The sequence below is a fragment of the Orcinus orca genome, chromosome 19, assembly GCF_937001465.1.
Source record: "Orcinus orca chromosome 19, mOrcOrc1.1, whole genome shotgun sequence".
In the NCBI taxonomy this organism is placed as follows: Eukaryota; Metazoa; Chordata; class Mammalia; order Artiodactyla; family Delphinidae; genus Orcinus; species Orcinus orca.
In genome coordinates, this window is record NC_064577.1 from 35261905 (window position 1) to 35275473 (window position 13569).

Sequence of the window (13569 nt, forward strand, 5' to 3'; positions counted from 1 at the left end):
AGAGTACAGTAGTACAGTATCTTTATTTCAAGCCCAGGATGTCTGGAAGCAAGTGTAAAAGCATCGGTGATGTGGCTGGTACTACTGTATACTTTTCAAGTATACAGTACTATACTGTACTGTAAGATTAAAAATGTTTTCTGTGTAGTATTTGTTTGAAAAGTATTACAAACCTATTATAGTACAGTACTATATAGCTGATTGTGTTAGTTGGGTACCTGGGCTAACTTTGTCAGACTTACGAACATGCTCTCGGAACAGAACTCATTCATATGTAGGGGATTTACTGTATTAAGATGAACAGCTACCGGTGATTATATTAAAAATACTTTATCTACGAAAGAAGTTATAGAAATTAAAACATAGCTAAAAGCTTCCAAAACTGCCCCCAAATTAGCTCTAGCTGATGAAAATATTCCAAACGGCCAGCTAAGCATTTTTTAAATGGGTATGGTTTTATTGTATATTTGAAAGTTGCCAGGAGAGTGGATCTTAAAAGTTCTCATCACCAAAAAAAAAAAAGTTTGTAACTATATGCGGTGACGGATGTTAAATAAAAGTATTGTGGTGATCATTTCTCAATATATACAAACAACAAATCATCCCATTGGGACTTCCCTGGTGGTGCAGTGGTTAAGAATCCGCCTGCCAATGCAGGGGACATGGGTTCGATCCCTGGTCCGGGAAGATCCCACATGCCGCGGAGCAACTAAGCCCGTGTGCCACAACTATTGAGCCTGCATGCTGCAACTACTGAAACCCGTGTGCCTAGAGCCCGTGCTCCGCAACAAGAGGAGCCACCGCAATGAGAAGCCCGTGTACCGCAACGAAGAGTAGCCCCCACTCACTGCAACTAGAGAAAGCCCGCACAACAACGAAGACCCAACACAGCCAAAAATATATAAATTTAAAAAAAAAATCATCGCATTGTATACATAAAGGTACCACAGTGTTCAATGTCAATTATACCTCAGTTTAAAAATAAAAGGAAAAAATTAAAGGAATTAAAGTTCAAACAGGTTTTTAAGAAAAAAAAAAGACAGGGGTTGTATTGACAGCAACTTCAAAGATGCAGAAACATGAAGAAGAGATAAATGAGGGCTTATCTTCGGGAAGAAAAACCATAAATACGTTAAGTAGCCGTTACCTCTATCCTCCTCATGTCTAAGATAGAAGGAATTAATCATTGTACACATTTCAGATTTGAATAATCTCCTTTGAGAAAGTACCTGGGGTGTTTATTTAAATAAATAGATGTCTTTTGCTTCTAAAAATAACTTGATTATAGAAAATTTAAGAAATAAAAAAAGTAAGAAAAGATAAATGCACTTTTGATCTTTTTCTCACTGAGTGCTATCACATTTTGGTGTGTTCGTGTGTGTGTGTGTGTGTGTGTGTGTGTGTGTGTGTAGAAATTGAAAACTTTTTTTTTTTTTTAAATATTGAGATCATATAGTAAATGTTTGTGTCTGGCAGTCATTTTCCTGTGTCATTAATCTTCAATAACATGATATTAATGGCTTTGTATAGTCTGTAAATTGAATATGCCTTAACTTATTTAGCCTAAATTCTTTTCTTGAAGAGCTAGAATGTTTTCCTGTCTTTTTCTTTTCTTTTTTTAATACCACCAAGATAAACAGCATTTTATGTGGGTATGTACATACAGATAATACAGGTCTCCCAAGCATACTGTTGAAAGAAATAGGAAAGTTACAGAGCAATCCCTGGGTTTTAAGCAGTAAACAGTTGTATGTTTTCTAAGGGTATGTACATGTGTTTAGAGATGCATAGCAAATGTCTGGAAAGTTACTAACGTGATTGATTGATTGATTATAAATTTATTTTACTTTTGGCTGCGTTGGGTCTTCATTGCTGTGCGTGGGCTTTCTCTAGTTGCGGTGAGCAGGGCTACTCTTTGTTGCGGTGTGCAGGCTTCTCATTGCGGTGGCATCTCGTTGCGGAGCACGGGCTTTAGGCGCGTGGGCTTCAGTAGTTGTGGCATGGGGGTCAGTAGTTGTGGCTCATGGGCTCTAGAGCACAGGCTCAGTAGTTGTGGCACACGGCGTAGGTGCTCAGTGGCATGTGGGGTCTTCCGGACCAGGGCTCGAACCCCTGTCCCCTGCATTGGCAGGCAGATTCTTAACCACTGCACCACCAGGGACGTCCCCCCTACATCGTTTTTAATTGTATGACGTTAAGGTAATTTATTTAATCACCCCTCCATAATGGATTTTTTGGCTGTCTGCAGTTTTTGCTGCTATAAATGACACTTCTGTGAACATCCTTGTGCATCTGCCCTGTTCTTGTTTGTTTTCTTAGGAAAAATTTCTAGAAATAGAATTTCTGTGCCAAAGGGTGTGTATACTTTTTAGGCTTTTGGTAAGTATTTTCAAATTGCACTTCAGCAGATTGAACCAGTTTCCACTGATAGCATATATCTGTACCCTTTTCTCTGCACACTTGAAAACCCTGAGCATTATCATTCTTTCGAGGAGAAAAAGTTTTCTTTGTAAATACTTATTTCGAAAGAATATGTTTGATGTATAAATGCAGATGTTACAGAGATATAGGGAGTAAAATGTAAAATTTACCACCACTTTCATCCACCTTTAGAGGTAGCCCCTGTTAATAGGCTGATGTTATTTAATTTTTAATTTCTGCTAATTTGGGCAAAGGAAGTGACTCTTTGGCTTTGCCTGTCTTCAGTAACTAGTGATGTGCTTATTACTGTTTGTACTTCTGCATGAGTTCCCTATTTATGTATTTTGCCATTTTGCTCTTGATATATTCATACTGTTGTCAGTGTTACTTAAGGGTTATTTATAAACTAAGGATATTTTAATGTTTTATGGCAATTTTTTGGTCATGTGATAGTTTTTAACATTTTTTAAATTCAGATCTATTAATCATTATGACTTCTACCTTTAGAGTTGTATTTTTAGCCTTTTTCCCTACCCCAGATATATAAATACTTACGTGTATGTTCTCCTAGTACTTTTTTTTTTTAAGGGATACTAATTAAGTTGAAATCATTAAATGTCCAAACACTACTCACATACTTTATTACAGTTAGTCAGGAAGTGCCCAGAACTTAAGTCTGAATATGGTGATATTCGGGCGGGCTGTGTTAAGCTTTCTGCCTACCTGTACAGCTTATGTGACCTACACAGAATGGATGCGCCCAAGTCTTGTTCGGAATTTAATCAGGCTGGGTACGTTTTTGCAGTTGTTCTTGTTTACACGTTTTTCCCCTACCTGCGTAAACTGGAACTATCAAAGACGTGTTTGTGTGTTAAAATATTATATGTATAACATAAAATTGCCATTTTTAACTACTTTTATACGCACAATTCAGTGATTAACTACATTCATTTTTGTCCCTAAATTTTAATTCACCTCGGATTACTTTGGCATATAGTGTGAGGTAGAATTTTTCTTCAGATATAGGTAGGCAGTTGCCTCAACCCAATTTATTAATAAATTCTTCCTGTCTCTGCTTATTTGAAATGACATCCTCAACATAGGTGAAATTCTTACGCTGAATACAGTTATGTCTGTTCCTGTTTTGAATTCAGTTCCATTAATGTTTGTATCATGTTGTGCAATGCCACACGTTTTGTTATCACAGCTTTATAAATTTTTTTATATAAATTTATTTTATTTATTTATTTTTGGTTGCATTGGGTCTTCATTGCGGTGCGCGGGCTTCTCATTGCGGTGGCTTCTCTTGTTGCAGACCTGTGGGCTTTAGGCATGCAGGCTCAGTAGTTGTGGCACATGGGCTTCGTTGCTCCGCAGGCTGTGGGATCTTCCCGGACCAGGGCTCGAACCCATGTCCCCTGCATTGGCAGGCGGATTCTTAACCACTACGCCACCAGGGAAGTCCCTGTAATTTTTTTTAATGTCTCATAGATTAAATTTTCTCCCTTTACTTTTATTTTTCAAATGTTTCTTAGATATTCCTACACTTTTATTTTTTGAATGTACTTTAAAATTATTTTCTCAAATTCTAAAATAATTATTGAGATTTAGTTAGGAATTGTGTTATCTATGAATCCTAGATTGATTTGAGATCACTGACCTTTTACTCTCCCAGGTTTTTATGTCATGTTGTATATGGAATTTTCCTTCAAGCACAACTGTCTCCTGGGACCCACTGTTACTTTGGGTGGATTTAGCTCAGTATTCCACAGCAGTTACCTGTGTACCACCCTAGTAATTTTTTCCAATTCTGCACACTACCTCTACTATTACATACTGCTATTTTTATTCATATCAGCTAATATTTTTCCCTTAAGTTTATTTTAAGTAGACACTTTATATCATTACCAACATAATCGGTCAGTATCACTTGTCACCAATAAAAGGTAACAATAAAAATTTAAAAGGAAACAAAATTATATTATTAAAGTCTAATAGAAGGATCACAAAACCACAGAGATTTTATTCTTAATTCTGGACTCCTTCTCTTTGTACATGTAAGGTATTTAATCAATTGTTTGCATGTGAAAATGTGTTATACTTAGGTACGTATTCATGTTGGTGTAGTGTTTGCTTTGTTTCAAACCAGTTGAATAAAGAGCTATTCTCTGTAGTTTATTGAAAGTAAAAGACCCTTCTTAACGGTAGCCAAGATTTATCTTTTAGACCCCGAATCAAAAACAAAATTGGAAAAGTGCTGCTGTTTTCTTCAAGAATTGCTACGTAGTCTTCACTGGTAAACCAGCCTGGTTCCAGGACTGCTTGGGCAAGATGTTATGTATTCTTATTTGTCAGAACTGCAGGCAGTATCCACACTGGAACAACCTTAAAGCTTTGAAAATCTTTTACATTTTGTTTTTAAGACCTCGCCACCATGGAAGAAAGAGTACAAAGAAGATATTATGAAAAGCTGACAGAATTTGTAGCAGATATGACCAAAATTTTTGATAATTGTCGTTACTACAATCCAAGTGATTCTCCTTTTTACCAGTGTGCAGAAGTTCTTGAATCATTCTTTGTACAGAAATTGAAAGGATTCAAGGCCAGCAGGTAAGCAGATGTGTTCAGCGCTCTGAACTAATTCAGCTCCTAACGAGAAATTGCTGGGTTTGTTTATGATCTGCTTAAAATTATAGTCACTTTTTAAAATTCAAAAAGCATTTATCAGATGCTTACAGAATGTAAGATGCTGTCTTAAATGCCATGGGGCACATACAAAGATAGTAGTAGTAAGAGTTCTTGCTCTCACTGAGTTTACAGAAGTATAAAAATGACTGTCCTGGGACTACCCTGGCGGTCCAGCGGTTAGGACTCCACGCTTTCACTGTAGGGGGCCGCGGTTCGATCCCTGGTCAGGCAACTAAGATCCCGCAAGCCACGCAGCCAAAAAAATAGTTTTTTAAAACTATGAGACTAATACTCAACACAGCATATAGTAGGTGAAATGCTCAAAGACTGGTAGAATTCAACAAAATAATGTTTAAAAAAAAAGACTGTTCTGTAGGGTAGAGTAAGGGGAAGACCACCAAGTGGGGATTTAAGCGCTTTCTCTTTCATTTGCGTTTGCTGTATCTTTGAAATCATAAATTGTTTTATTCTAATGGATTTTATCTGTGGACAAAACTAAACTTTAATCCAAGTCCACAGACCTTTTCTTTGAACCTCTCGTAGCATAAAAACATTGAGCAGCTTTGCATGCTATTCAGGTACTGTGACCTTCGCGCCTTCTGTTTCTGACCTTCCGCACCTGCTCCTCCCCAAGCCCATGACTTTCTTCCTTTCAACGGAAGCCTGTTTCCCTTTTCTTTGAGAGCTGCCACCGCTCTGTAGCCCTGAGATACATTGTTCACCATCCCCCATCCTCCAGCCCGCAAGCTTGATCCTCCCTAGTCAGATTGGGTAGATCTTGGCTGGGCTGGGGTCTGGGCATCTGTATTACCTAATGAACTCCCACGGGACTCTGCATACCAAAGCATAAGAATCAGTGCTCTACCTAGTCGTTTTTCTCGGAGGAAAATCTTCAGGGTATTTTCTCTCCCTCTCCTGTAACAAGGTAGATCAAGAACTGTACTTCAGAGTCAGTTTGCGTAAACTAAAAGTGAAGGACAAGCACAACTGAAGTATCCAATCACCTTCTCAGCGAAGGAGTCAAAAACTATAGGCAAGGAGGGAAGGAAAGCCGGTGGGCAGGCAGGCTGTGTAGACCACCAACCGAGAGACTTCAGAGAATCTCTAAAACTTTCCCATTTTTATCGTTGCCTATCTGTTAACCCGTTAGCTGTAAAACTTAAAATGGAAGAGGACTTACTTAATATGACAGAGTCCCCAGGAAAATAATAGTAAAGGAATAAAGAGGGGTAAACTCAGAGTGGTGAAAGGAATATGGTAGAAATTAGTTAGCTGATGAGATTTCAGCAGATTGTGAGGGACAGCAGATGGAAGGCGGCTGACCGGTGAAGGCGGGCACGCGCAGCCAGATGACTCCTCGCGGGCTCCCGCCGACCAGTAGGACCCCAGACAGCCTCCAACACGGAGACTCTGAAATAGAATCGAAGGCTCTAGAGAGTAGGAGGAGAGAGCGGTTAACTGAAGATCTAAATCTGGGCTGGTCACACCCTCCTTTAACCCCAGTGTGCAGCCTGCGTAGGATGCCCAAAGAACTGGAAGAACACAGGGTTCTTCTCCAAAGAAGGAGAATAAACCGTCTGCAGAGAACTAGAGTAGACAGAAGAGAATGGACCCAGAGGAAAATCCCCTGATCTCTGCAGGATCAGCTCCCTCATTCTAACGCTGGGGCTCTCAACAGGATAATTTACTCACCCCCACCCCGTAAGGGATATTTAGCGATGCCTAGAGACATTGCTGTTTGTCACACTTGGAGGTGGTTAGTGGTACTGGCATCTAATCAGTAGAGGCCAGAGATGGTGCTAAACGTCCCACAGTGCGTAGGATAGCCTTAAAGCAAAGAATTATCCAACTCCAAAATGTCAGTTGTGTTGAGACTGAAAACTCTGATCTAAAGCAAAGCCTGCCAGTCAGTAAGCCACACACACACACACAGGGTTCTCCAGGCACCCATCTAGGCTGTTAACTTACTTTTCATAAGTGGGAACAGACAGGGACGGACGGATAGGTAAGGAAAGCCTGCAGTGTAAAGGAGAAAAAGGTCAAGGTGTAACCGAAAAATAGATTCCAGAGAGAACAAGAGAGAGCTTTGAAAAAACAAAACAAGCCTCTAAGTCATGTCCTGAGAGAAATTTTAGAAGATACTGCATCTGCAAAATAGTGAACAGGATATTAGAAATAAAGAACAATCTGAGAAAAAGAGTAACTGGAAATTTTTTAAACTTATTGCACACATTGAAAGTTAAAATCAAGGAACTCTCAGTGGAAAGAGCAGAACGACAAGGGGATGAAAAATAGGAAAGAAAAAAATGTTATAAAGTATCCAGTATTCATTTCATGGAAATTCCAGAAAGAAAGAACAGAGAAGACAGAGGAGAGGAAATTATCAAAAGACTACTTTAATATAAGAAATATTTCCAAACCAGTGAGAGGCACACAACTTCAAATCCAAGCAAAACTATTCATTCAAAAAATGGTTATTGAGCCCCGGCTGTGTGTCAGAATTGACTATAGCAGCAGATCAAACCAAGTTCCCGCTCTCCACGGAGCTCTTGTTCCTGTGGGATAGGGAGATGGACTGGGGCCGGGGCCGGGGTCGTGGAGTGGAGTGGATAAACAAACGTCTAAGCCAGTCTGGACAAGTGGGAAAAGGTCCACCGCACATATGCATCACTGTAAAACCTCCAGAGAGGCTAAGGATGGAAGAAGCTCTTCTGAAAGCTTGTAAAGAGGATAAAACAACTTATAAATTAACAGGAATTAGACTGGTATCAGACTTTTCTGTAGCAACATGGAATGCTAGAGGATTATGGAAGAATAAATCCAAAAGTTTGAGGAAACATGAAGTCTGTGTCTAGCCAGTCAAACGTAGAGGCAGCATAAGTACATTTTCAAGTCATATAAGGATCAGAAAGGGCTTCTTTTCCTTGCATACTTTCTTAGCAAGTTATTTTAAGATGTGCACTAGCAAAATAAAGAAGCAAGTCAAGAAAACAAAAGACCTTGAATTTCAAGAAAGCAAAGAGAACGACTCTGACCCAGAGTGACATTTGTACAGCAGGCCCATGCAGCAGGCAGTTCAAATTGGAGCAGGAGAATGGAGCACTCCCAAGAGGGATGCGTCTGGAGGGGAAAAATTGATTCATACATTAGATAACTTAAGAATGTAAGGGGGGAATGAAAGTCAATTAGAAACTCCATGAAAGGCAAAAAGTTGTATAGGTTACTAAGAATGCCCTCCTAGCAAAAGATTAGGTGCTACAGAGAAAAATATTTACATAGTCATGTAAACAGTACATTGATTTTCAACTTTTGGAATGTCTGCAGACAAAGCATGGAAAGATTTAATTTTAAATTACGGAGAAATAGAACTTGTACTCAAGAAGGGAGGAGGGAAAATGGTTCCACGAGCTCAGTTCTCGTTTGCCATAGCAGGATTTAAACAATATAAAGTTGATAAAATAAGAAATAGCAGTGTAAGAAATCTACCTACCTAAGAACTGAAAGTTCCAGGTAACTCATCCTGGAGAGCCTGGTTTTCAGGGTGAGTGAAGATAGGACCGAGGACCACAGCTTCGTACAAGCCCTCCGTGCTCTTTTGCTTCCTGCTTCGTGCCTCGTGTAGTCATTACTCCAGTTAAATTTCTAGAACTGCTTCTTTCAGCTGAAAAGGCTTTAGCCTTTGGTGGAAGTGGAAGCTGGGGGATTTGAATCCCACCCTGCTGCCAGGCTTGCAGGCAGGACGCAGAGGGGTATGGTGGCGGCAGCTGCTGAGGTGGGCCTGCTGCAAAACCAAGGGACTGGGGGAAGGAGAGGAGGCCCAGAGGCGGGGTCTGCATGGTGAAGGGGCCGCTCGGGAGAGCTTGCCATTTGGTGGTTTCATGTAGCTTTTTATTATATTCTGGCTTATGTAATTTTTATTAAAGAACATGGGAGCCAACTGAGAAGTTTGCTCAAGTCTGCTGATGTAAATAAAATGATATGTGAAGAGATATTAGGGGATTTTTGTTGATTTCCAGATTTAGGGCAGAATGAAACATATATGTAGCCAGTCACTGAAATGCTATTTTTTATGGATTTCCAGGGTTTCCTTTGCCGTACTTTCCCCATTTTTAATTTGTGATCTCCAGCATTATTTTCATAACTGTTCTTTGTTATAATTCATCATTTATATCATCCATGTTCTTTCTTTTCTTACAGATTGTGATATCTTTAGTCTGAATTTTTAACTGGAATCAGAACTGGATGTTGGGGTCACTCTTTTATTGTACCACTTGATTACCTAATTCAAAATTGCCCCCCAGAGTTCAGATGAGTTAATATAATTTTTTAATGTTTAAAAAAAGATGTATAGTAGTAAACAATTTATTCTAGCAGCCATGTTGAACAATGTATTTAAGAATTGTAAACTCCGAGAAGACTGTATTTATATACACTATTGCAATAGAACATACTTGATAACTGTACAGTAACTTGGTTTACTAACAAAAGTTGTTAATAAAACTGTGAAACTAGAAAGGACACTTTCTGAAATTTAATAGAAAAATGTGATTTTAATACTGTTATTTTTCTCCTTTTAATATTTTTTTCCTTCATATTCCCCAACTCAATGTAAATAAATGCGTGCGTACGTACACACACACACACACACACACACACACACACACACACACACACACACACACACACACACACACACACACACACACACACCCCTTCTACCACAATGGTAATGCTTCTGTAAATGTCTCTATTTGTTCCTTTGGCTAAAAATGTTGTATTGGATATATATATATATATATGTATATATATGTATATTTCTTTTTTTTAATATTGGCTTTTTCCAATGAATTACCACGTTTAGTGTACAATGAAAATTTTTAATTTTATAGGGTAAAAATTTCTTACTTGTTCTCATATATTTGCTTGCCAAGGGTGAATGAAAGAACATGGCTGCTTTCCCCAGACAGACTGACCTTGGCATCCGCATAAAGCATCACTGTTTTCAAAAATGAAGGGTGCTTAATTGTTCCCTTTTTTCTGTATTCTGTAGGTCTCATAACAACAAACTGCAGTCTACAGCTTCTTAAAGTTCAGCGTGTTAACCTAACATAAAACACAGCAAGAATCTGGTTGAACTGTTTTAAATTAAGGAGCCAGATGTTTTTAGTCAGGTTATCCTGACAAGACTTGACCTAAACTTCGTTTTTATTGGTCATAACAGTCCAATTATATTCTTGGCCAATTTTGTCCAACGGACAAGGGAAAAGCAAAGTCAACGACACCATTATCTTGTCAAGATCAACTGGTTTTACTATTGTGGCAGAAGCGGGAAAACTTTGTTTATTGAAGAAAAAAAAAAAGAAAGAAAGAAAGAAAAAAAGATAATATGGGGTCAAGTGTAACTCCATGGAAATGCCACGTCTGCTCTTCAGTGAAGAAGCTGGTTTAGAGTCTCACAGAAAACTTTCAACTGTATTTATTTATTGTTGCAAAAAAGACGCTTTTTTATTGCTGCCCTCATTTGTCAGCTAATTATTTTTTCTTATAAAATCCAGCCCGGTTACATGTAATCCATTCTGTATCTTATCATGATTCCTGTAGGTAAAAGTACAAGACGACCTCTAGATGTCTTTTCTTTCTATGAAAGGAGCTGCTATGTACACATGTGCACACACACACAACTGGGAATCAACAATGAGTTTATTGTTCATAGTAGATAAAAATTAAGCTTGCATAAAGGTTGGGCTAGTGGTCCTGGACTACAGACTCTGTTGCCTTGAATATAACAGTACAATTTGTCATTTACTCTGCACCAGGTTAAAATGAGTAAAATCTATTTGAAGGTATCTTGTTTGTAAACATTTGTCAGATTCTAATTTTTTTTCTTTTTGTATTAAAATTCAATTATGGATGTATATGAAACAAAATAAATGGAGATAATTTTTCTCCCACAGACGGTGTCTTTGAATGTGCGCTAATGATTCTCTGTAAGCCATTGAGGGGAAAGGGAGGGCTGCAAGGTAAATAAATAAAAGGCAGAAGGATCTGATTGTACCTGGATTTCTCCAGGGTAGTAGTGGTCCTTCATTTTATAATTCCCAGCCCACTGTCATCACATCGAAGAAAAATATTCAGGGGTGCTAATCCTGTTGCATCAATTGATCGGACTAATAAAAAGGTAATGTGACAAAATACACATCGCCTTCATCTGTACGTTATATGATACCAGGCAAATTATCAGTTACAGGCCACTGCTTGTATTTTATGAAGGGCATTTTTTAAAATGACTTCATCCTTTTTGTATTTGTTTGTTGGTTGAGTTTTTTTGGGTTTTTTTCCCACATAAGAAGAAGTTGTGTAAGCGGTAGGGGAAAAAAATGGAAGCAGCAGAGGAAGGCGTATTTTGCATGTTTTTCCTTTCAGTGTTCTAATCTTACATGTTGTATTTCTTCATTGTAATAATAGCTTCTGTGAGATCTGCCATAGTTGGTTTATGCAGCTTTGCAAAAATGTTACTAGATTTTGCACTAATTCGTATTAGCTTTGTCCTACCAAGTTCTGGAATTTATCCCATTATTGTTTTTTAAAAGTTTCTTTCTGTTTAATATCACCCTGCTATGCAAAACCTTTCCCGGACCGTAGTTTCTTAAAAGAAAGACGTTGCTAACAGTTCCCAGTTCTTTCTTCTTACAGGCTCAGGTGTACAAGTTATTCTGGGTTAATTTTATCTAATGAAGCCCATTCCTTTTTGTACATAAAAATATCACTTAAACTTATGCTTACAAACTAAAGAGACTAATTGCTCAATATTGAAAACATGGAAACAGTTTTTGCTTAAAATACTAACATGGAAGTAGTCAAATATAGGTTATTTTGTCCTTTAACTTTTAAAAAATGTTACATATTGTATGCACTGTGCTGATGCAAGAATCCTACATTTTAATGAATTATAAAATTATTCTGCATCTCATCATGTCACAGTATTTCTGTACTATTTATTCATATATATATATATAGATATAGATGGGCTTAATCATTTAAAACTTGTTGCAGCAAGAACTTTCCTACCTGTAGGCAATAGATTGCTATGTTTTTAAGAGATTGTGGCAAATTTAAACAGCAGTTCTTTTTGTACGTAATAGGACATTTCATCCTAGAAAAATAAAGTAATGTTTTTGACATTGGATTTGGTGCGGTTTCTAATGAAACAGTGGTTGGTTGGTTAACATATTTTCTGTAGATGTTGGCATTGCCAGATTGTACAAAAAAGGTAAATTTTGTGGGCCAGGAATATGTTAATTTCATATATGTATTTAATAGTATAAAGCCTTTTGCAGTTTCTATCACCGTATAAATACATAGACATTTTATGGTTTTATCAACTACAGAGCTTTAGTGTTTCAAAAGTAATTTTTGGAAAAACATGCATTCTTATACTGAGTTTCAAAAGCTGCTTTTCTACGAGTATTTGACAAGCTTCTGCTACTCAGTAAAATATACATATTACAGCTATTTTGCTTTCAATAATCCAAGTAGTAGAATGCACATTTGTTATACTGTTTTGATTTTTCTACACAGTCTTTGGGCTTGTATATATGTTTAATTTGCATCAACAGATTTCCTTTGCTAAAAGTATTTTCAATGCTTGTTATATTTCATCTGCCAGGTTCACAATCCTTGAAACCATTTCATAAAACGTATTTTCATAATATTGGTAAGGCTTTTTTCTCCTACCCAAATTCTGCAGGATTTGCACTTTAGTTAATGTCCTGCAGTAGTTTTTAAAAATTGTGAACTTTCAGAGATATTTTCTAAAGTAAAACAATTACCTTTTTATATTTCAAGTGGCCTGGAGTGTTATTAAGAGACTCTGAGATTTGCTGCTGTTTGTAATCTACCTTCCTGGAATCTGCAAATAAAAGTTCTTTCCCTATTTCTGTTCATTTGTTAGGCAAACTCCCTGCATCTTTGTGTGTTTCTGATACTAAAGAGCCAGTGTGGTGACCTTTTAAATCTACACACTTAGCCTCACGACTGAGGCCATTACCCACAAGTGTCAGATTTCTTGTCCGTAAAATGAGAATGGTGATCTCTCATGAGCAAAGTAATGTCTTGGGGGAAGGATTTTTAATAAACTGAAATATTCTGAAGTACTTCTGGATACTTGGAACAAGATACCGAAAAAGACATTTCCTAGATAACACCCTGCTTGATCTAGTTTGGACCAAATTCAACTAAAGGAAATAAGTGCTGTATTTTTTAAATGATAAAGTCCTGTACCCAAAATTGAAGTTACTCATTTGTAGGTAGTGGGTCAGTTTTTAGGTGTTTGCATATACCTGTGTTTGATCAACCTTAAAAATGATTTTAAGAGAAACAAACAGTGCTAAGTGATACCTCTCAAAGACAGTTAAAAGCTAGTACAAAAAAAAATGTATGTTTTATAGACCTTTCCCTACC

At 37.6% G+C, this 13569-nt stretch overlaps 1 protein-coding gene across 16 annotated transcripts in view; it reads left to right on the forward strand.

Annotated features, from left to right (window-relative positions):
• BPTF (bromodomain PHD finger transcription factor) overlaps positions 1-11060 on the forward strand; it is a 139185-nt gene extending 128125 nt beyond the window's left edge. For 15 of the 16 annotated variants that reach the window (XM_049701829.1, XM_049701828.1, XM_033438852.2 and 12 more), the window contains 2 exons: positions 4845-5031; positions 10160-11060. In XM_049701829.1, the coding sequence (XP_049557786.1) occupies positions 4845-5031; positions 10160-10196 (224 nt within the window). In that variant the 3' untranslated portion in view covers positions 10197-11060. Of the gene's footprint in view, positions 1-4844; positions 5032-9306 lie in introns of all 16 variants that reach the window. The other variant, XM_049701830.1, reaches the window with a different exon arrangement.
• Positions 11061-13569: the final 2509 nt, after the last annotated feature.